This window comes from Castor canadensis, chromosome 10 (genome assembly GCF_047511655.1).
Source record: "Castor canadensis chromosome 10, mCasCan1.hap1v2, whole genome shotgun sequence".
Classification (NCBI taxonomy): Eukaryota; Metazoa; Chordata; class Mammalia; order Rodentia; family Castoridae; genus Castor; species Castor canadensis.
In genome coordinates, this window is record NC_133395.1 from 111,080,842 (window position 1) to 111,105,564 (window position 24,723).

Below are 24,723 nucleotides of genomic sequence, written 5' to 3' on the forward strand. Positions count from 1 at the left end.
AACCCTATCTGAAAAATAACTAAAGCAAAAAAAGTTGGGGTTGTGGCTCAAGTAATAAAATACCTGCCTAGCAAGCACAGGGTTTGAATTCAAACCCAGTACTGCCAAAATAATAATAATAATAATAATAATAATAATACACACAAACACACCTTGCATTGTGGGGTTCTTGTGGGGATCAAGGAATAATTGAACGGGGAGCATTCTGAATGGGGAGCATCACAGAATATGCCCCATTATTGGTGACTTGGTAGTGAGTTATGCCATCTACTACAATAAATAAGCATTTTAATGACTAAATCTAATTAAAGCTTTTTTTGCTACCTAATGGAAACACAGCCCTTTCTTAGGGGTCACTCTTGCCTGTAAAAGGGGGGGTGCTTTTGGGGGTGCAAACCTCTGCACAGATCCAACTGTGAGGCAGTGTTGTGATATACAGTCAGTGGGAGCTAGGAGAGAAAACTGGTCAGGCAGGGTCCAGGCTGGAGAAAAACTTCCTGGCTGCACACAAGCAGCAAGAACAGCAGGAAGGGTTCACTGACCAGGACCTGGTAAGCCATCTGCCAGGGACTGGGGAGATGGCCACGTGAGGGCACCTGCTCACAGGGTCACATGCAAGATTCCTTTTGAATGCTGACCCCAAGTCCATACCAGCTCTGTGGCCCAGACCAAAAATGTGGTTTCTCCAAAGTCATTTTCCCCTCTCCGTACAATGGAGGAGATAATTGGCTATGAGGACTAAAGGCATTCACTCACGGAATATATTTATTTCGTGATGAGGATTTTGCCAAACAAGGGTCAGCAGCAAAGCATGCAGCTCAGATATTATTTCTTTCTTTTATCTCAGGGAGGACAACACTAATAAGTCATGGCTGTTTTTTGTCTGAATCCTTCTTAACACTACGTTCCAACAAATTTGACCAATCAGCACATGTTAGTAGATGAGGTTAAAAATAACTCCTTGACTTCTAAAGATTAGACCATGAGCCTTTTCATCTTTACATGCTGGTAGTATAGCAAGGGATTGGCACACATAGGCATTCAATGAAGTTTTGTGGGCTTACATAGAATCTGTTATAGAACTCTCCTGAGGAAACCCAAACACTGGCTCTACAAGTGTTGCTAAAGAAGAAAAAAATATTCTGTTAAAATAATAAGGACAATTTGATTCAAGACTATTGCCATAGGTGTAAGATGAGTACAGTGAGAGACAGATCAAGATTAGCTCCAATACAACAAGGACCAGTAGGAACTTAAAATCAAGGGGCAAGTTGGGTGAGTAGATGGAAAATTAACAGGAGACATTCAGTGTAGAGCATTCTGGCTAAACCAGCTTAATGGGACCTTGCTGAAGGCAAGGAATGGGGATCCAATGTCAAGGGTGGGGAATTAGGAATTTGAACTGATGGGTATTCTTTCTAAACTGACTTGCCAGGATTTTTGCTACAGAAGTCCAAATTCAAGGCCTACTCAAAAAGAGAACTCAGGAGCCTGACCAGAGTTTGGCCAAGGAGAGAGTCTTTCTTAGTCAACAGGTAGAACCCGGGTGCCCTTAACTTACTTCTCTGTCCAAATTTCAAGTATCCCAGGGAACCCTGGGCTCTGCCCCCAAACATGTATATATGTTTGTTTGTTTGTTTGTTTGAGACAGGGTCTCACTCAGCCTCCCAAGTGCTGGGACTGCACCATGCTATCATGTCCAGCTCACGTACAGACATCATTGCCTCCCATGGGAACTCTGGATTGTTGGGCAGGGTGCCTGCGTTATCTTGCCACAAACTCTGTGCAGCAATGGTGAGCGACAAAGCAGAAGGAAAATGCAGTGTCAGAATACACTTTGCCCCAATCCACAGTGAACAGGCCTGTTCATGGCAGCAGCGGGGGACAGGAGCATCTGGAACAGTGCCTGGGGAGGCAGAATTCTAGAAGTGGTCTCCTGGCCTGGTTGATAAATCCCAGAGCTGCCATTACAAAAAATACTGTGCATATGACACCTGTTAGCAGCTGCAGGAAGGCCCTGGAAACTATGAATTCCATTTTGCAGGCAGCTCAGCTGTGATGAGCTGGTGCCTGGGCCAAAGCACCTGAGGGAACTTGAGGGCCAAGACTGCTTGCCAGGAAGAAGAGGGCAGACCCTCCTTCCCTGCCCAGGGCTCTTAGGAGGGGCCATTATGTCTCAGGAGTCACTACCCCTCATAGAAGCCAAAGCTGGAAAGGACTCAGAGCTGATCTGATCCAATGATCTCCTTTTACATCTGGAAAATTCAAGGACCAGAAGGGTAGTCATCCAGGTTCACACAGCAAGTTATTGCCAGGGTTACAGACCAGGCTTCCTTAGTCCCAGGCTAGCACACCTGGTGGAAGGGCATTTGAAAAGTGAAGCAAATAAATATGCAGGCATTTTTTTTGCTCCTCTATACTTAAAAAATGTGTTAGTGTATATTAATTGTACACAGGGCTTTCACCATGGTATTTCACACATGCATGAACTGTACTTTGATCAACTGAACCCCCTCTATTGCTCTCTTCTCCCCATGCCCCTAGTTTTCAACAGTTTTTGGTGGGTTTGCTTGCGTCATCTTCATACGTAGACACAAGGTATTTTCATTGTTCCTCGTCCTTCATTCTCTTTCCCTCTCCCTCATCCTCCCAAACATTCCCACAATTACAGTAATCTTATATACATGTATACATGCATGTATATGTACATACATGTAAAATGTATACATTTTAGATCTGGATTCTGAATATGAAAGAAAACGGGACCTTTGTCCTTCTGAGCCTGACTTCCTTCACTTCACACAATAATCTCCAGTTCTACCCATTTTCCTGCAAATGACATTTTCTTTATAGCTGGATAATACTTCATTGTGTACAAATACACATTTTCTTTATCCATTTATCAGTTGAAAGGCATCTAGGCTGATTTCACAGCTTGGCTATTGCGAACAATGCTTCAATAAACATGGGTGTACAGTCAGTGCTTATACTCCTAGCTGCTTGGGAGACTGAGATCAGGAGGATTGCGGTTCAAGGCCAGCCTGGGCAAATAGTTTGTGAGACCCCCATCTCTAAAGTAGCCAGAGCAAAATGGACTGGAGGTGTAGCTCAAGGAGTAGAGCACCTACTTTGCAAGTGCAAAGTCCTGAGTTTGAACCCCAGTTTCACCAAACGTGGAGGTACAGGTGTATCCTGACTTACATTCCTTCAGACATATATGCAGGCATTTGACTTAAGGAAATTCAACTGTTGATGCCTGGGAAGAGAGAAGCAAAAGAGAGTAAGGCTAAATTAGAGACAGAGAGAATGGGACTGACACAGAAAAGAAAGCAGCAGAAGGAGAAAGACACAAGGCAGAGACAGATAGGAGAGAAATCCATGAGCCTGAGTCAGAAGGTCGCAATAGATTCACACATCTTAGAGTTGGACAGGGTCCCTCCATCTTCGAGACCAGTGTCCTTGTTTTCCCAACAGTGATACAGGTACAGCTAAGTGGGCTATGTGTGTAAATCTTTAGGAAAAATTTGATGCCACGTGATAAAAACATAAATACTTTTGATGTGAAAAGAGGCAAAACATCCAGGGGTTTGTGACATGAAGTTTGAAAAACAAAGATCTATATGGATACAAACTGGAATGGGACTTTTGGAAAATGTGATTAATATGATACTTCTGCAACTGTAGGGGACTCGGGACTGGGTGCTTCCTGTCCTTGTTGCTGCTTTCTCTGATGTCTTAGATCCTGTTTCTGAGAAGAATGAAGGGAAATTCCCCAGAGAAGGAACAGCTAGCTAAGCCTTCTCTCTCTCTCTCCTCTGTCTTGGTATAAGCAAGTCCTCTGCTTTGAAGGTTCAGTTCAAATGCCACCTCTTTCAGGAAGCCTCCCTGATTTTTCACTGTATTCCCTCTCCCTCAACTGGTACCCATCTCTTCCTCTTGGAAATCCCCCCAGACAGCCCCACCCCTGTTAGCCACTTTTTTTCTCCATCCTGTATAATAGTTATCTAAAAATATGTAAAGAGCCTTTCTTTGGTGCCAGAATGGCCAAAAGCCTTAGCTCTAATCCTCACAACAAACCAGCCAGGTAGGTTTTGTCATACCTATTTCACAGGTAAGAAAGCTGAGACTCAGGGCCAGGTGTGATGATACACATCTGTAATCCCACCTACTCAGGAGGTGGATGCAGAAGGATGTAGGCCTCAGGCAAAGTTAGCTGAGACTGTCTCAAAAACAAAATACAAAAGGGCTGGGGATATATCTCAAGTGGTAGAGGGCTTGCCTAGAATGTTCAATATCCAGTACTGAAAAAAGGGGGGAACCAGGCATGGGAATACATGCCTGTAATCCCAGATATTCAGAGGCAGAGGTACGAGGCTAGCCTAGGCAAAAACGAGAGATTGTGTCTGAAAAATAAAAGCAAAAAGGGTTGAGGGCATGGCTCAAGTAGTAGAGCATCCGCTTAGCAAGCACAAGGTTCTGAGTTAAAACAGTACCAAGTAGTAATAGTCTTATCTTTTTATGATCTAAGTATTTGTGTATGTGTGAGCTGTGCATTAGACATATAGTAAAGTATTGGGCTGGGCCAGGCATGGTGGTACTTGCTTGCAATCCCATCTACCCAGAAGCCCCAGGCAGAAGGATGACGGTCCAAGGCCAGCCCAGGCAGAAACAGGAGACCCTGTCTGAAAAATGGACTAAAAAGCAAAGGTCTTGGTGTGTGGCTAAAGTGGTAGAGTGCTTGCCTAGCAAACACAAGGCTGTGAGTTTAATCCCTAGTACACCAAAATAATAATAAATAAAAATGATAAGGTAGCAGATTTCAGATATGTGCCAGTTTATTTTATATATATATATATATATATATATATATATGTATGTATGTATATCTGCAGACACACACATATAATAGGTAGTTGTGTTTTGTTCTTGTTTCAGTTATGTTTGGCTTTGTTGGCAGCACCTTGACACAGTCACAGTGAGAGCTGAGAAGAGCCCCCTGGCCTCGAAGGTCTTCCTGAGGCAGGGCAGGGTGGTGTCCTTGGAAACTCCGTGAGGGGTTGGCCATAACACTTGCCAGAACAGGATTGACGAGGCAACTTTTGAGCCAAATGAAAAGCAGCCCGTTTGACAGATTGCACTCCATTTCCTCTCGGCTTGCAGGGGTAAACAGTGTCCCAAGCTCCTCACCTCCCATCTTCCCCTGGCCAGAGGGCACTCTGTCTTTCAAGCTTGCCCTGCAGGAACACTTGTGGGTGGCCAGGGTAGGGACAGGAGCTCAGCACTGGCCCCTGGACCCCTGGCACCTGGGGTAGAAGCAGCATCAAAACAGGGATTGGCCAACTCCCACCCGAGTGCCTAACAGGCCAGGCGTGGGGAGTACTTGCGGGCGTGACAAATCTCAGCCTGTCTCCAGCTTGTGTTCCTTGGCCAGTCTGCCTTGGGCCTTGCCCCACGATGACGGAACCATCATTCAGCCTCACTCATCTTCTCACCATTTCAGGACTGCTCTGTTACTCAGCTTGCTGCTTGGGTGAGTTTGTGTGTGTGTGTGTGTGTGTGTGTGTGTGTGTACGCCCGTGCACCTACACACACATGTACATGTGCATGCAGTGTTTTGAAAAGAGACTTTTCCCAGGAGCTCTTAGCAGACTTTAAATTTTAGACTTTTCAGCCGCTGTTGGAATTTGCAGTGTGAAGGGATTTGATGGTGGAGTTGATGGGGCCCAGCATATATGATCACGTGTGAGCATCTGTTTGTGCCCCTCTTGTGACCTTGACTTCAGGGTGGCTGGCTGGCAGCTGCTATTCCCTTGGCTTTGAAGTAAAATCATGTTCTGTGGTTCAGGGCTCCCTGGCATTAAGTGACTAGGGCGCTCTCCATCAATCCCCGTGCCAAATGGCTTGGGTAATGTAACTCAGAGGCAGAAGTCACCAAACCATCAAGTCATTTTCTTTGTAGGTATATCCTCACCTGGATCCCCTCACCCACAGCCATGTCTACTCAGGTGCAAATCACAAACAGTAAACTTCTACCATGGTCTTTCATAAAAGTTCTTATTCCTTCAACTTTTAGAATCAGAATTTTTTTTTTCAAGCCTTATGTAGCCTGTGCATGGAAATTGAAGGAAAGTTGTTGGGTACAGCCTTCTCTGGAATGTGTGTATTGTGGAAAACTTTTGAAGCCAGGTGGTATGAGAATGTCACTGTTGCTGGGCCGTCCATCCCACTGGGGGAGCATTCAGTGATGTGAGGGAGCTGTGTTCCCTTGCCTCCTCTCCACCCCAGTCTCCTTCTAGCACTAGTTCCACCAGGCAGGGGAAGGCCCCAGTGCAGGAAAAAGTTGAATAGTCTCCCAACTGGACAAGCAGGTGCAGAGTCATTAGCATGAAGCTGCACTTGTCATTTTTCCCAACTACTAAGGCAGGACGGCTTCTTATGTCACTTCTTCCCTTTGGTGGTTTCTAATGATACATTGGCTTGCTTTGAGGGGGCTTCTTGGTACAGGAGGTAGAAATAATCTCTAGTGACCTGATGATGGACTGGTCTTGTGAATTGAGGAGAGGAGGATGGATGCAGTGGTGATCCTGGTCATCTTTACTTAAAAAAAGGACTTTGGAGATGATTTGGTCCCAACCCTGGGTGGTACAGATAAGGAAACTGAGGCTCAAGTTGAGGAAGTGAATTGCACTGCGTCCTATGGCCACTTGCACCCAGAATCACACTCCTTGATACAAGTCCCTATATTTCCAAGAGTAAGTTGGTGTGGATCACTTTCTGAAGATATGCCTCAGTTTCTTGAAATGAAAAAGGAGAGAGATTCCTCTCTTAGTATTCTATGCAAAGGACAAGACCAGCATGAACAATGGGGCAAGCCCCCAAAACAAATGCTTGCCAAGAGCCCGTGTTAGACAGTAACTCATACTTTGGCAATGCAATAGCCACACATGACACAGCTTTGGTGTCTTTAAGTGAGTGTCAGTGATCCTGAAATCCCCTGATAGTTGCCAAGACAGCTGCCTGGGGCTGAGCCACGCACGTGGTGCACCAAGTCTCTACAGGCTCCATGTACTTATACACACGACTGTTTCCATTACAACAGAGCCTTCTGGGGCTTTTCCAGACTTGACCCTGAGCTCACACATGAATCCAGCAGAGACACCATAGTCCTGAGAGCAATCCACCAGCCACTCAATAGCACCAAAATAGACATGAGAAGTCCTGGCTTAGCCAACAGGGAGGGAGGAGGGGAAGCTGTCCCCAAACATGTCCACCTGATGGAAATATTCTGAGCTAGAATGAGCTGTAAATAAACCAGACTGCTAAAAACAGCTCCAGAGGGATGGGGGAGGGGCAGAAATTGATGGTCTTCACCTGCTGGAAATGAAGTAGGTCAAGTGGGAGAGTGAGGAGGAAGGGGGTGTGGTAAACAATGCAGATGCCTTAGGACGAATGGCAACTGATCATTTCTGTTCACTGAAGAGATCTCCAGTATCCAGAGGAAAATAAGAGAAATAATTGCCCTAAATAACACAAGGTCTTTAGTGGAAGCCACTGGTGTTGGGTGTTGGGTGAAGGGAGGCATTGAAGGCCATATATGGTCTGGAAAAATAAGAGGTGATGAGTGAAAATTAGCCATGTTGACCTGCCATCTTCCAGGTGTCATGGCCAGTAGTGGCTTTGTGGAAAGCTGTTTACTGAGGCAAAGGGGAGACAAAGGAGAAACTACAGTTAGGGGATCAAAAGTGTGCTTCCAGCCTTGACCACATGCTTCAGGTAGGGTGGAATGCCACTTCTTGCTTCTCAACATTCTAGGAAAGAGCTGGCACTAATGTCAAGTTCTGTAATAATATAGCTCTATCATTTTACCACAGAGAACAGCAGCCATGATAGCTGGAGGTGACCTGATGCAGCTGAGAATGGTGTCCCCAGTGGCACATAAACAATTCCACAAGACCCCAAACTCCACTCCACTCTGTGACCTTGTTGGATCAGGACAAAAACTTGAGCTCCCCAAGGCCATAGCTAAACACAGAATAGCCCTTGCTTCCTGACAGCATCCAGTCTCGAGCAAAGCCCAACTTTGCCCTATCAGAGTCTCCCCCACAAGTCACCCAGGGAAGAGCCTGAATCCTAGAATAAATAGTTTCTAATGCTCTGAGATACCTCCTAACTACTCCTAGGTGTGTTTGCCCTTATTGGGATAAATCAATGAACCCAACCTGGTTCAACTCCAGGTGTGTTCCCGGTAGTCTTTGGTTGGAGGACATGTCTCAAGTAGCTGTTATGGGATCCCCTTGACTCCTTCTCAGGCCCTGACCTTCACTGTCACCCATGTAACTCTATACTGTAGTTACAGTATAGAGTTTAAGAGGAAGGACTCTGGAACCATATTGCCTGAGTTCAAGAGAGGGTTCCATCACTTAACTAGCTGTATGACTTTAGGCAAATTGCTTGTCTCATTGCTTCAGTTAACTGACCTGTAAAAAGGGGATGATGATAGTGCTTAGCTCTCAGGGCTGCTTGGGAGGATTGGATATTTATATGTGTGAATCACTTAAGTGTGCCTTGCATGAGTAAGTGTTTGTCCTTTATATTATTAATTCAGCAAACATCTATGGGGAGCCCAATGCCTGCTAGGTGTATTGTTAGACCCTAGGGGTGAAAACTGGCCCTAGCCCTCCCAGAGAGCATAGTTTAGTCAGGAATATATAAGGAAACCGTTTTACCCCATGGCGAATAACATAGGGATAAACCCAGAGAAAAACTTAGCAGGATCCAGGTGTGGTAGTGCATACCTATAATCCTAGCACTGGGGAAGCTGAGGCAAGAAGATCACAATTTTGAGGCCAGCCTGAGCTATCTAGAGACTCTCAAAAACCTGCATAACTACAAAGTGGCAAGCTGGTCTCTGAAGAAAGACAGCTAGATCTAACAATGGTCACAGTGTCCATGCCAGCTCAGGTCAGCAAAAGCAAGGAGAAAGCTGTGTGAAGCAGCAAATAGGGAAGTTAGATTTGGAAGTCTGGAGTGGCTGTGTGGGCCTCCCTTGGGCACAGTGGGCACAATAGAGGCCCTCACCCTGAGCTCACGCTAATGAGCAGCAGTTTTCTCTGCACAGCCCTTCCCGGCCTGGACCAGAAGAAGCGGGGCAACAACAAAGCATGCTGCCTGCTGATGCCACCCCCACCCCCACTGTTCCCGCCGCCACCATTCTTCAGAGAGGGCCGAGTTCCCGTGAGTTCTTGTGACTTATAACAGCATGGAATTCTGGGCTTCTCACCCAGCGTGGCTGCCTCCAGAATCTCATCTGATAGGGTCAACCGTTAAGCTCCGAGGCTCAGCCCTGAAATGGATATTTTGCAGTTTCTGGGATAGAGTTACCCCGCTCTCTTACTATCTTAAAACAGAGATGGAGGGGGGACTCTTCTCAACTGGGAATTGGATTTGGCAAAGGGCCCCATGTTTTTGAAAACCCCGGGGTTTATAACTTTCTGAGTTCCCATTAGCTATTCAGACATGGAATTTCCCCTTCCCCCTTTTTTCTCCTCAAGTATTTATGAAATTCCCTAGGAGGAAGGGAGCTGGAAAGTTGGGGAGAAGGGAGGTTAAAAAAGGGGGTAGGAGATAAAATGGAGAAGGAGGGGCTAGAGAGATGTTAGATAACAGGTACCAAAACACAATTAGCTAGGGAAATACCTTCAAGTATTCTATAGCACTGTAGAGTAACTACAACCTATAAGAATTTGACATATTTCAAAATTACTACAAAAGAAGAGCCCAGAGTTTCCTAATAAGAAATGACAAATGTTTGAAGATATGGAAATGCTAATTATCCAGATTTAATTTTTATACATTGCATATATGCATTAAGTTATCATGCTGTATCCCATAAATATGTACAAATATTATGTGTTAATTAAAGAAAAAAAGAAGAAATTCCCTTCCACAGCCCATGGCTTACATAGACCATGTCCATGAAGTAATGCAGGAAATAGTCTTCCTGTAGTCACACTGAGGTGTGAGAAGGAACAGATTTGGGGAAGAGATGAAAAAGTGAGGAAAGGAACAGGATTCAGGACCTAGAAGACAATAGGCCAGGGCATACAAGGAACTTTGGACTCTTAGATCTTTCTAGAAGCTCTTAGATCTGCACTGTCCAATACCATAGCCACTAGCCATATGTGGCTATTCAATGTGGCTAATTGAAGGTGAGATGTGTTATAAATGTAAAATACACACTGGAATTTGCAAAAAAAGGATGTAAAATATCTCAGTAATTTTTTGTAATGAGCATACATTGAAATGATAACATTAGAGATATGTTGGGCTCAATAAAATACATTTTTACATTTAATTTTACTTATTTTTACAAGGTAAAAAAATTAAAACTCTAGTGTGACTCATGTTGTATTTCTCTTGGGCAGTATTGTCCTAGACATTGGACAAAGACCCTGAAATAAGCTTCCTAACTGAGTCCAACAGGGCCATTTTATCTCCATCACCCATGCAAACCAAGTTTGTTTCAAGAACAGAAACTGATGACACAGAATATCATCTTCTCAGGACACACGTGTGTCAGGGAATCACTAATCTTGGGTCTGACCCTAGGGCAGAGAGGTGATCCTCCCTCTGATCCCCGAGTCTGACCTATAACCCATGTTGCTTTGCACTGAAGCTTCTTTCCCCAGACATGAAGAATCTCCTGCTGGAATTGGAGACCACGCCATCCCCATGCATGCAAGGCTCACTCGGCTCCCCAGGGCCTCCTGGCCCCCAGGTGGGTAAACTCTGCCAGACTCCCTCTTGCTGTCTTTCAGAGTGGAGAAGCTTTCTGGGCAGATCCCCTCAGTGTCTATCTGCCCTTTTAACGTGTGGCTTTTTTCTCCAGTTTTTTTTTTGTTGTTGTTGTTGTTGTTTTGGTTTGACCTCAGGGCTTCACACTTGAAAAACAGGTGCTCTACCACTTGATCTAAAACTCCAGCCCATTTTTCCTCTGGTTATTTTTGAGATAGGATCTCACTTTTTGTGCAGACTAGCGTGGACTACGATCCTCCTATTTTAGGCTTCCCGCTGTAGCTGGGATGACAGGCTTATGCCAACACACCCAGCTTTCCTTCTCTAGTTTATCTCCAGCTCCAGATCCCCCTGGATACAGCACTGGTTCTCCTCTGGGTGAACAACTAGTCAAAGACTCCTAGCTGTGACTTCCTCATCTATACAACTGGAGTAACAATTATCTCTGCCATTCTAGATTTGGTGGATCAAATGAGATGCCTATTTGGCAGGGACTATTATTAGAGTTATTATCCAACAAATGCTTGATGACAACATGCCTAATGTAATCATCAGCCCCACCTGTAGACACAGAGGTGCCCAAATTCAGTGCAGGAAAGTAGAGGCAAAAGGAACTGGTCACTGTGTGCTTTCCTGGGCTCCAGTACTGCTACCAAGCAGTTCATCCCTTTCCACCAAAGGCAAAGGAATAAGCCAAGAACAGGCAAACTGTTAGAGAAAGAACTTTCTAGACAAACAAGAGTACCCTCCAGAGACCCTATCTCAGACTCCTGGCTCCCCAGGCCTGCCTCAGAGAGGAGCTCTACCAGTGAGGACCACATCTAACTGGACACCTCCATGAGGAGGAGAAAGAGGAGAGCAGGCAATTCCCCAAGTGCCTTCCTAGCAGGGCAGAGAAATTGTCACTTAGACCACATCTAACTGGACACCTCCATGAGGAGGAGAAAGAGGAGAGCAGGCAATTCCCCAAGTGCCTTCCTAGCAGGGCAGAGAAATTGTCACTTACCTAAGCAAACTTCCTGTGACTTCCCATCACGGAAGAATAAGAGTCCTATTCCTTACCGTGTTTGACAAGTCTCCATGAGAGGGCACTCCAGCCCTCCTTTGTCATTTGACTCAGCCACAGCAACTGTAGTCTACATACTAAGCTTGTTTCCACCTTGGGGCCTGTGCACTTATGATTCCTACCATTTGGGGAGTTCTTCCCTAAGATTTTTATCATGGCCACTCATTTTGGTCACTCAGAACTCAGTTTTCATGACACCTCCTTACGCCTTTTTCAACCACCCAGGCACAATGGTCTACTTTAATTTTCTCATCTTGTTATGGTTTCCTGATTTTTTGCTTTTGCTCTTGGCTTTTTTTTTTTTTTTTTTTGCCGGCAGAGGGTGGTGGTGTGGTAATCTCCTGTATAAAATGTAAGCCCTATGGCAAACTATAGCATATGGATCAAATCCTGTCGTAATTTATTTTTCTAACTACAGTTTTATTGTCTTTGGATGTTTCTGGGCTAGCAAGGCAGAACTGAGTAGTTTCCATAGACACCAGATGTGGCCCTCAAAGCCTATGATACAGCTGGGCATGGTGGGTAATACATGTCTTTAATCCCAGCACTCAGAAAGCAGAGACAGAGGATCACAAGTTCAAGGCCTTCGCTACATACAAGACTCTGCCTCAAAACAACAACAAAAGCTTAAGCTTACTTTCTGGTCTTGTATGGAAAAAGTTTACTAATCCCTGATATATGGGAACAGGGCCATTGTGTATCCTGCTCATTGTAGTCTTCCCAATCTATACCAAGGCATGCATATAGCCTGTTCTCCATAAATGTTTGTTGAATACAATGAGAAGAACAGGACTTTGAACACAGAATTGGCCAGAGGCCACCACAGAGGGACTGGCAGATCTGTAGAAAGGCAAGACAGAAATCTTGACAGTGGATTTCTATCATCTCACATTCAGCAATATTCTGTGATGGATCTCAGGGCACACACAGCTTCAGGAAGAAAGTGAATCCTGTGCTGACCCCATAACCACAGCTCTTGGCTGGGATGTAGCTCATGGTAGTGAACTTGCCTACTCAGTACAAGAGTTCATCCCTATACTACAAACAAACAAACAAATAAACAAAAAACAGCAGTTCTCCAGTCTCATTTGTTCATATCTATCTTTATGCAATCCCATTTGACTCACATGGAGGCTGCATTGCCCAACTGTGGTGTCTATGCAGCCACCTCAGTCCCCTTAGAACAGTGAATGCTGTTGATACTCAGTGACTTCCCTAGACCTGCGACCCTAGAATCATATGGGAACCAGCTAGAAATGCACAATCTCATCCTTCCTCCAACCCATTCAATCAGAATCTTCATTTTAGGACTGGTGTGTTGGTATACCTCTGTAATCTCAGCTAGTCAGGAGGCAGAGGTAGGAGGATTGTGGTTAAAGGCCAGACAAAGGTAGCACAACACTCTATCTGAAAAACAAACCTAAGCAAAAGGAGTGGGGGTGTGGCTCAAATGGTAGAGCAGTGCAAGGCTCTAAATTCAATTCACAGTATCACAAAGAAAAAAAAAAGAATCTTCATTTTAACATTGAACCAAAAAAACCCCACCCCTATCCCAGTGAATCAAATGAATCATCTGCACATTACAGTTTGGGATATGCTGAGCTAGAGCACAATAAGCTTATAAAACAGTTCTAGCTATTTGAGGAAATGAAGAGAATGGAGTAGTTTTCTTCCCTTCCCAAAGCAGAAGACAAATAAGCCAAAGATGGTGACTCTCAATCTTACCTGCATATTAGGATCCCTTTGGGGAGCTTCCAAAATTCCTGATACTTATTTTCTTCCCTGAGACTGTTATTTAATTGGTTTGTGGTATGGACTGGGCTTTGGGATTTTTTCAAAGATCCCCAGGAGATTATCATATGCTGATAAGTCTGGAACCACTGGCTGAGGGGGCTCTTGCTCATTTGGACAAGTTTCAAAGAAAGCACATTGCAAACAGGATTTGCTTTGGACATATTCATCTGCATATCGTAGGTGGGGGCCTGAGGAGTTTGGTTGTATTTCTCTTTGCTGCTCTGGAGAATTTGGAAAACAGTTACTGACTGTACATTTTACAGAGATGTGAGCAGAAAATAGCTGTGAGTGTGCAAAGCATCGATTTCTGAGCTGGAATTCCCCTACTCTACTTCTGTGACTGGGCAATGGGACAGAAAGGTGCTATTTCCTTGCTCATATTCTTCATGCCTTAAAAAAGAAGACCTTTGCTGCTGAAGCTGGGAAGGATGGAATTATTTGGCACCTGGTACCCACAGATCATTCATAGAAATTTCTAAGTCAGATGCTGTTGGGTGCAAATTACTCCCCTCTTGTCAGGGCCTCAGGGAATCGAGGTAAGAGTGGCTGAAAAGATACATGAGTTGGTGGAGCATCACGTCTCCAGCAGATGAGATTTCTTTAAGGCTCTTTAGCTGCTCCGATCAAGCACTCAGGACGTTGAGTGCAACCAAGGGATTCCAGGGAGAAAATTAAAGTCCAGAGAGGGAATGTGTAAATCCTGCAGCCATGGTGCCACTGGAAACATGGTCCCTAGAAAGCTAAGGAGAAGGAACACAAAGGAGAGAGGGCTAGTGCCAGACAGATTCCTGCAGGGTGTTCTGAGGGTCCTGCATCCACACAGAGAGCAGGGCTGCTCTGTTAAGACCCAGTATCCCCAGCACCTCCCTGGATCTGTCCCTCCCTGGCAGTCCCACCTTGGTTGATACATTCTTTTTTGACTTCTTATCTTGATTGTGTAGGGTCCACCAGGGGTCCCTGGCAAGACAGGACCAAAGGGAGAAAAGGTATGAGCCACTACTTTCTTTAACCCATGTCTCCTTGGTAATCTCAGCTTGGTGTGTGGAGGGGGGGTGCCACTGAGAATTATCTGCCTTATCATGTGAAGACAGGCCCCCTGATGACTGACTTCTGTGGGGTGTGGGATGCTGTTGGTAGATGTTAGCTTGGCCCACTGTCATGGCCAGGGTGCTGGGACCAACCAACCCACTGAATCATATCCATGCTCAGCCATCAGCCCTACTTAGCTTTCTGTTTCTAGAACTTCCCTTCTAAACCAGCCTCTGCTTACTTGTTTTCTCCATCCACAGGGGGAGCTTGGCCGACCAGGAAGGAAGGTATGGTCTATGCTGTTCTGTGAGCATCTCACAGGCACTGTGCTCTATGTGCATGTGAGTGTGTGTGCATACCTGGGGGTGAGGACCAGCAAAGCATTTCTGTGGCCACCAGTATACAAGCAGATAATAATGATGCTTCCATTCTGCTGATGACAGTAGCATTCTTGCCATTTTTGCCAATCCTTTGGTCAGGATCTGGAGCCTGTTGCTATCAGGCATTCAGACTTCTTCCAGAAGCTGTCAGAGTTAGCCAGACATCTCCCAGCCTCAGATCACCTCATCCTGACACCCACCAGGAAACCCTCCCAGGCCCCAACCAGCAACACAAAATGACTCTCACCATCCATTCAATTAAACTGGAATAAAGTCAGAGTAGATAGGAACAAATAGCTTTTGCATTTTGGCCCAGGTGAATTAAATGGGAGTTACTTAAGGTCACAGTGACTCTTACTGAACCAAACACATGTTATTAAGATCCTCATTCACGTCAGCCTATTTTACTTGATACTAGCCCTTCAGTTCTAGATCCTGTGATTGAAGGAAGTTCAAAACTTTGGCCAAGAAAGAGCCCTATGGCTCTAAATATAAATTAATATGTTCCTGGTTAAATATTTTACTCAAATGGTTTCACTGTCAAGAGAAGGCTTAGACAGACCTTTTCAAGGTACAAATGACAACTCCAGCCATAGCATAGTGACTGTCTCAGGTGCTGGACTGGAAAGAATTCTGGAGTGGTCACCCAATGCTCATACCAAGTAAGAGCCATGTTGATTAGTGATGTCTATCATGGATGTGTGAGGCAAGAGTAGAAATCTGTACACATGCCTGCATTTGGTATCTCTGAGTCCTTTGCTAAGCTCTTCAAATCTCTAGCCAACTGTAAAATTAGTCAATGGGTATGGGGGTCCTACAGTTGGAGGTGTGGCTCAAGTGGTAGAGCACCTGCTTAGTAAGTGCTAAGCCCTGAGTTCAAACCCCCACCCAGTACCATCACCAAAGAAAGAAAGGAAAGAAAAAAAAAAAGAAAGGATCCTTAGTCCATGTTCCCACCTTCTTTTATGGGGCTTACTTTTCCATAGCCCTTGGCTTAAGTTGGGTTCCCTAGAAACAGATACATGTACAAATAAATACATTATGAAGGGAACACTGTCAGGAGGAGACGTAGACAGTGGGAGAAGCCAAGCAAGGGAGTGATGTAAGGTGAAGTCCAACCAGAGTAGCCTGATCCTAGGAGAAGGTCTGGAGTGTGTATTGCCTGGCAGTTTGTCCTGCATTGAGGTAAGGATTCTGGGCTACTGGATGCAGGAAGGGGAGGTACACAAATTACTGGGAAGCTCCAATGTCCAAGGACAAACACCACAGTTGCAGGTGGCAGGATAAGTTGTGAGCAACCAGGAGGGTAGCTACTAGGGGATAGTGCTCTGAGCAGGTAAAAAGATTTTGAGAGAGTACCAACAGCAACAGCTCCTGCTCCTCCTATCTCATTTCACAGCACATCCTTGTGCAGAATCCACTGGAATGTAGGGTCACTGAGTGGAGTGGAGGTGATGAAAACTGAAACTGAAAAACTTCCCACTATCCTCTATTTCTTGAATAGAATAAAATCTTGTTTGATGATACACTAAGGATTTAACTCAGTATCCCAATCTTTTAGGCTTTTAGTCTTTGGAAAATGGGAATTCCACGGCCTTGGGGCCATGCTTACAGGCTCCATAATTGTTTCTGGGCGCCAGATATTCTTGGAAGGAGAGAAGCATACCCAGTTGTCCTGACTTTTGTTCTTGGTTTTTGAAGGGTAGACCTGGCCCCCCAGGTGTTCCTGGCATGCCTGGTCGCATCGGCTGGCCAGGCCCTGAAGGACCCAGGGTAAGTGTAACACGTATTGGGGTTTATGTGGTATCAGAACAAGAGAGGGGAAAATGGCAGCAACCCTGGCCCCTGGCTCGTAGCCAGAGAATCACTTCCTCAAGATGTGGAAGAAGAAGAAGAAAACTTGAGGACTGTCCAAGGTCCCTAAACACTTCCTCCTTCTCTTGGCCTGCAGACCTTGGTCAGTGGCATGACTGTTCCTATGAGAGGAGAAATGGCAGGGCGGGGGGCGGGGGGGGACTGCTTCCTGCTTTCCCAGGGGCCCATTTCTCCTTAGTCATAAGAATTAACATGTTATTGTTTGGTTTTCCTGAGATGACCCAAAGGGAACTTATGTCTGGAAAGCTCTTGCCTGTCATGCTATTCTGGCAGGAGATGGGCGGGGAGGTGGGTCGTTGATTGGTAGGCATTAGCTGGCTGAAAGGATGGAAATCTTACATCGACAGAGGGATCACCAAATGCTAGTGAAATCCCCTTCCTCAGACAGGGTATGACAGACAACACATAGACAGTCATGCCTCTGTTTATGTTCTTCTCACTGCTGGTCACAGATTACAGGGTGAGAGGCCAGGACTCAAAATCTTACCTGTGGAAGTCAGGGGTAGGCAGATAAATGCCACCACCTGCTCTTATTCACTTACTGGATGCATTATGGGAGTAGAAAACTGTTTTTCTATGATTTCTTAAGAAAACTCTTGAGGATATTTCTTTTAAAAGTCCTCTGTATAGTGCTGAACTGTCCAATGCGACAGTCATGCAGCTGTTAAGCCTTTGAAATGTGACTTAGTTCAACTGAAGAACTGAATTTTTAATTTTAATTCATCGAAGTATGGGTTTAAAAATCTTTACTCAATTCAGTTATTTGAAAACTTTCAAGTATGTTTAGAGCAACTTGAGTGCGACTTTGCTTTTTCAACTCTCAATTTTATGAAATCTCAATAATACAGATCAAGTATTTTGAATGATGTCTGGGAGAATGGGCTCAAGTGGTCGAGCACCTGCCCAGCAAGTGTGAGGCCTTGCATTCAAAGCCCTGTACCCCAAAGAAAAAAAGTGTTTCGAATGAACATTTAGCTCCTGAGCTGAGATGCTCTATAGATGTAAATGTACAACAGATTTCAAGTATTTATTATGAAAAGCAGAATGTAAAATACATCATTAATCATTTTTATATTGATTACATGTTGAAATGTTAATTAGATTAAATAAAATATATTGATAAAATTACTTTCACCTGCTTAGTTTTACTTTTAATGTGACTTCAATAAACATTTAAAATTTAGTATGTGACCTCCCTTATGTTTGTACTTGTCAGCAGTGGCATAGAGTTTTTAGTACAGAGGATGCTGGACGTTCCAAATGCAAACCATTCTAAAGGGGCAACAGAGCCAACCCATAAATCTTAACATACCCCCTCCCTGCTTCGGTAGTACACACCCAGAAAACCCTAAGTTGACAGTATATGGAGATGTCTGAAAGGCCCTCCCTATGCAAAGAGCAAAGCAAGCAAAGATTTTTGTGTTTGTTGACATCTTGTCTTCTGAGGCCCTGGTGCCCTCATGCTTTTTCCCCAACCCTTTCTAGGAAAAGATCATGTATCACCATTTACAACATCTTAGTGAGTATTTAGTTTGCAGATCTGTTCCATCTTGGGCATTTTTGTTTTATATTTAATCTCAAATACCAGAACGAAAGGGAGAATATGGAGCCTTGGGCCCCTGGGAGGGGGCAAAGAAACATTTGGGGACCTCAGATTCGCAATCCAGCCCCGATCTGTCCCGATCTTGCCCATGATTGTCCTGTTTCAGTTTCTCTAAAAAATGTCACTGTGGGGTCTCCTTTTTCTTCTTCTAATTCCCACAGGGTGAAAAAGGTGACCTGGGTCTGATGGGCTTGCCAGGGTCAAGAGGACCAATGGGCTCAAAGGTCAGTGTGTGATCCAGATGGACATTCCTAGGTCTTCTTACTAAGGTTGTGGAGCAGCTGCTACCTACAAAGATGGGGAGAGCAAGCCTTGGAGAATGTCACAGATATTGGAGAGCCCAGTGCCAGGATGCTTGTGTTTACCAGAGCTTGAGGGACATCATGTCCTGGGATTCAGGAGCATAGGGATACCATCACTGCTGTTTTCCTGGACCATGAAGGTCAAGCATCTGGACATTGGGGGCAGATGAAAACACTTGTTTGGGTCTTTGGAGAAATGTAATGTTCTTTTTAAGCCTGGTAGAAACAAAAACTCCTTATGCATTTATGTTGACTGCTACAACCCCACTAAGATTCACAATGCATCATATGGAGGCACCTTACCACCACACTCAGGAATTCCTTGCACCACACCCAAAAGTCCCACAGGGTTGATTGTAAATGCATCCTCTGCTTTCTTTTTAGGGCTACCCTGGATCCAGAGGGGAAAAGGTCAGTGCTGGTCTCTGATGGCATCCCAGAACCTAGTCTGGGCTACATGTTCTGAAGTCGGCAATGGGCAGAGGATGGGCCCAGGTCTCTCGTTAGTCAGTAACTGAAGCAACCATTCCCAGATCTCCTGTGCTTTGTCAGTGGGCTGAGGAGAAGTGAGGGGCCGCCTGTAGCAGGATAAACAGGGTAGGGATGAGCTTCCCATAGAGGCAGAGTCCCTGCACTGGGAGTAAATGAACAAAAGAAGGTAGAGGATGAACTCAAGTGTGCATGGGAGTGCTTGAGAAAGGGGCAGGTGTGTCCTTAGACCAAACTTCTACCACACAGCCTTCTTATCTATCAAAACAAAGCCAACACCAGTGGGGAACCTGGGCACACATTTCTTATGGGATGAGAGAGGATCTAGACCCAGAATTTTCTGTGAGTTGTTCTTTATTAATGCAAGAGGTCTTTAGGGTCCAAACAGAAGGTAGATCACAAAGCATTCCTTTCCTAGCAAGCCACAGAATATCTCTGAGCCTGTATTATTATCAGTAAAATAAGTGTGTTGGCCCAGAGAGCTTTAGAGTTTGAAATGTTCCAATCCTCCCCCGGCCCCCATGTTATTAACTCATTGACTTTCTCCTGTGGTTTCTTCCTAGGGATCCAGAGGTGAAAGGGGTGACTTGGGTCCCAAAGGAGAAAAGGTAAAGGCCATTCCATAGAAATGATAAACTACAAGTGGTGGCCCTTGCTCACCTCATCTGTGGACCTGCCAGTGGACTGATGGGGCCTCCATCTTGAAAATGGCTGACCAAGTTCCTCACCAGGTCTTCCATGTGTTAGTTCAGAGGCAGTCACAATATTTGTTGCTCTGTTCACAGGGTTTCCCGGGGTTTCCTGGAATGTTGGGGCAGAAAGTAAGTACCTACAAGTGGTAAAAATAGTTCTTAGACAAAAAATCAGTCCCTCCAACAAATAGAGCCCTACCTTATTGTCTCTCAGGCAGGGAAAGTAGTTTTAACTGTGAAAGTTTCTAGTTTGGGTTGGGGGCAAGTTGCCTTACATACTGGGAAGAGGGTGGCAGGGTGGTCTGAGACCTCTCTCCAGTTCAGTGAAAGAGAAAGACCATCCCATCCAGGTGGAAAGAGGTCCTTCTTTACTGACTTCTTAAAGGGCTATGATAATATTCAAAAGCAGGAAACTTGTGACTCATCTCTGAGCCACAAGTGCCCAAGGCCCCTCTTAGGCCATAGGCCGCAAGGCAAAGTACAGGCATCTCTGGCCTAATGTTTCTGCTGCCTAAAATCTTTCTTTCTTTTTTTTTTTTTTTTGGTGGTGTTAAGACAAGGTCTTAGTAGCCCAGGCTGACCTTGAACTCATGATCCTTCTACCTCAGTCTTTCAAGTGCTGGGATTACAGCTATGCACCACCATGTCCAGGTTCATATATGTTTTTTCTGTTTTGTTTTCAGTGCTGGAGGTTGAACCCAGGGCTTTGTGCATGCTAGGCAAGTGCTCTACTACTGATCTACACCTCCAGCCCCTGTCTGAATTCTTAATTCAGCCTTCTTCAAGGGTGGCATATATGCTTATTGGTGTACACAGAGTTACTTGAACTAGATGACAGCAAACTTTTTAATAGCTAAATTTCGTATTTAAATAGTGAACTATTTACTGGTATCTTACTTGGCCTAATTTTAAAAAGAGTCAGAGCTGGAGATGTAATTCAGTGGTAGAGCACTTGCCTAGCATGAGCAAGTGCCCACGTTCAATTCCCAGCACCACAAAAAATAAAATAAAATAAAAATAAATTAGTAAAATAAGAATTAATTTCAGGTAAAGAAAAAATATTCAGTAAATAACAATAAAGTTGTATGGTGGTGTGGATATAACAAAAGCTGTTCAGATGGCCACGAATTGACATGTTTTTGGAAACTTTTACTTAGAGTTAGGGTCTGGAAAGAAGGATGGGGTAAGGTGAGGGGAGATGTCAGAAAATAAAGAGAAAGTTGCATAAATGACTGTTTAGAATAGCTGCTAAACTAACATGGTAATGCTAGATCCTCACGCTGTAAGGCATTGACATTGGAAATTATTATTTTAACCCAGACCTCAGACAGGATGTTCTTCAAACATACAAGTGGATGATTTCTTTTTTTTTTTTTTTTTGAGAATGCAGGCTAGTTGAGCTCAAGATCCTCTTTTCTCAGCCTCCCAAATACTGGGATTCCAGATGTACACCAATATGCCTAGCAGTATTTTTAATTTTTTAATTTAAAGTATTATCTTCCAAACTTAAATAAATAATTTTATCTGACTATATCCAGTCAGTAGAGCATATTCAAGTTTTTCAGCCACCATGCATCAATTTACTATGGTTTATCACTATCTTAAGCTGTTAGAAATTCTGTTCCTTTTACCCTAGATGGAGTGTTGCATTTTTAGAAATAGAATAATTATATAGGCAAGTTAAAGGAAATATTAGAAGAGAAAAATAATTTTATTTACAAGTAGTTAGGCTAGGTTTTCATTCAGCACAACAGAGAGCATCAAAGAATTATAAATTACTGTAAAATTAAGTATGACAGTGTCTCTGGTCTCTGCACCATTTACTAGACTTGGCATCGAAAGAGTTATCTCCCCCCTTTCATGGAAAGCTGTTTTGAGTCAGAGCTGATATGATAACCATAATTAGGTCTTAGGAGAAAAATTAGATCAAGAAATTACTGGCTGCTTCCAGTGGAGAAAGAGAAGGGCCACACTTCCTTCTGACAGTCTCTTAAAATGTTTTAATATTATTCATGTTGTTGTTTTCTCTATCCAAACACGATATTCCCTGGCTCCTTCTAAAATTGTGAAAACATCTCCGTGACCACATATAATCCATCCTATCTCCTCACACTTGCTCACCACTGAGAATGCTGAAGGATACAACATGTTGGAAAGAAAACTGAATTCAGGACAATTCTTGGTGATACAAGATATTGGTGACTTGGGGAGGGGCAAATTCACTATGTTGACTGAGCTGACAGGTCATTCAGAGTTTTATTCTTGATCCTTACTGTATATGGTAGTCCCTGGAATCTTCCATTGCATTAGATCTCCTCTGACTGCCACATGAAAAAGAGCCTTTGTCTCTGTTGTTTTCTCTGAGTGGGTGGGGTGGTTCTTCATGGACATTGGCTGCCAACTAACAGAAACTCTCATGGTGATGACTGCCAAACACTTTATTGGTGGTGCATTTTGGGATGTTGGAGGATTATTAGAGATAGGAATGTTGTACCCTGTGGGTTCATAAGACCCCCAAAACAGTAAGTGGGAATGAAATCCTAGAAGAACATGGGAAGGAGAGAAACTAAAATGGTGAGATGGTTCATTTTGATCATCAACTTGATTGGATTGAGAAATGCCTAGATTAATAAACACACCTCTGGGGGTATCTGTTGTGGCATTTCCAGAGATAATTAGATCATGAGGGCTATGACCTCATGATTAATGCCCAGTAGATTCACAATATGGTGGCATTACTGAGAGATGATGAAAGTTAGGGAGTAGAAACTAGTTGGAGGAATTAGGTCACTGAGGGTGAATCTGTGAGAGCTATATCTTGCCCTGGCTTCTTGTATTCCCATGCTCTACTTCCAGTCCACCATGAGGTAACTAGACTCTGCCATATGTTCCTGCCACCTTGATGCTGTGCCTCACCACAGGCCCAGAAATAATGGTGCTGGCTCTGATAGACTGAACCCCCTGAAACCGTGAACCAACATAAATCTCCCATTTAAGTTGTTTCTGTCAGGTACTTAATTCATTGTTTACATTGTTTTCCAAATTATTTCAATGATTATATGGAATATTTGAACATATACTTGAATCATCTTGCTCCACAAAAGTTTTTGTGGCTGGGGATGTAGTTCAGTGGTAGAGGGCTTGCCTGGCATGTGCAGGGCCTCTAAATTCAATCCCCAGCACCACACACAGAAAAGAGTTTTCTTCTAAGCCAAATGCAAGTGAGCTGGAACTCAAAGCAATGTTTATTGCAGAATGGGGAAATGCATAATCCTAAGCAGTGGTCATTAAATGAGCAGAAACTTTCTAATTATGACAGTGGACTTCCTAATGATGACTGTGTCCAGTCAGCTGTGTCAAAAAACAAAAAAACCAAAAAACCATAGATGTGACTTTGTGCTAAAAAACAAAGTACAGCAAAACACAATGTAACATTTAGACTAAAAGAGAAAGTCTTTGGCACTCATGTTACTGAAATGCAGAAGCCTCTCTTTTTTCTGGCTGGTGGTTTGTTTCTCATTTGTCATCAAAATGTCTACGGCTCCACAGCAATAAGTGACACACACAGGGCCAGGGTTCTCTTCACATGACCTCATCACTCTCCCAAGCTCCCATTGCCATCGAGGAGTGCCCTAGTGTCAATGATTGCATAGATGTGTCCCTCCACACACCCCAGTTCCTCTCTTGCTTCTCTTTTTTCTAGGGTGAAATGGGCCCAAAGGGCGAGCCTGGGATAGCAGGACACCGCGGACCCACGGGAAGACCAGGAAAACGAGGCAAGCAGGTAAGGATCTCAGAGCTTACCTCCACCCTGAAGTCAGACCCTCCTTGCCTGGGGAGAGGGGTGTGGAGAGGCAGGCAGGTGGGTCAATCAGAGACATTCCAGCATCTTCAGGGCTGGTGGACAGAGCAGCACCACTTCCAGGAGCTGCAGACTTCTTCAGGACAGTCCCAGGGCAGGAGGATGAGCTAGTGTGCTCCATTCAAGCTGTGCCCAACGCTAGGAGCAAGAGTGGGACTGGTTCATAGGAACAGGTCTATCTTAACAAGAACTGAGTTAGGAGAGAAGATGGGAATTCACTCTACTTTTTGCTTCAGTGTCCCAAACACAAACAGACTTTTAGAGAACAGCCCAGGCGTTTTCCCTGCTGTTGCAAGGTCTCCATGACAGGCTGGATTTCTTCCCAACACAGGCCCCCCTGGATGTAAGTGATCTTTTTATTGGGTTTGTTAAGGAAAATGGTTTCTTCTGAGCCCCTGGTTAACAGGCTCCTAGGTTAAGTCAGGTGATGAGATAAGGAAAGGTTTGTTTGTCTGGGCTGGCTTTAGCACTGAGCTGAGTGCCTCAGAAAAACTTCTGGGCTTTTCTTTAGTCAGTAACTACTGCTGAGAGATGTGAAGCTTTTTTTGTTTTTGTTTTGTGAGGTAAGATCTTGCTGTGTAGTCCAGACTGGCCTTGACCCTACAATCCTCCTGTCTAAGCATGCTGGGATTGTAGGAATACACTACCACATCTGGCTAAGATGATTTTAATATATGTTCAAAATTATGTTTTTCTTCTAACATATTCAAAATCATTAACATTAAAATCAAGTAGTAAAAGAATACCTATTCATATATACATCCATTTTTAAAATTAAAATTACTTAAAGCTGAATTTAAAATGTCTTTCAACTAAAAATGCCAAGACACTGACAAT

The 24,723-nt window shown here is 44.2% G+C and overlaps 1 protein-coding gene across 5 annotated transcripts in view; it reads left to right on the forward strand.

Moving 5' to 3' along the window:
- The window catches only part of Colq (collagen like tail subunit of asymmetric acetylcholinesterase), a 65,888-nt gene that overhangs the window by 13,497 nt on the left and 27,668 nt on the right, over positions 1-24,723 (forward strand). Inside the window, exons 2-12 of one of the 5 annotated variants that reach the window (XM_074043865.1) lie at positions 9,119-9,234; positions 10,676-10,777; positions 14,596-14,640; positions 14,944-14,970; positions 16,765-16,836; positions 18,703-18,765; positions 19,228-19,254; positions 19,896-19,940; positions 20,118-20,153; positions 23,728-23,808; positions 24,123-24,229. In XM_074043865.1, the coding sequence (XP_073899966.1) occupies positions 9,119-9,234; positions 10,676-10,777; positions 14,596-14,640; positions 14,944-14,970; positions 16,765-16,836; positions 18,703-18,765; positions 19,228-19,254; positions 19,896-19,940; positions 20,118-20,153; positions 23,728-23,808; positions 24,123-24,229 (721 nt within the window). Of the gene's footprint in view, positions 1-4,923; positions 5,531-9,118; positions 9,235-10,675; positions 10,778-14,595; positions 14,641-14,943; positions 14,971-16,764; positions 16,837-18,702; positions 18,766-19,227; positions 19,255-19,895; positions 19,941-20,117; positions 20,154-23,727; positions 23,809-24,122; positions 24,230-24,723 lie in introns of those variants that run through there. The other 4 variants (XM_074043864.1, XM_074043867.1, XM_020173089.2 and 1 more) reach the window with 4 other exon arrangements.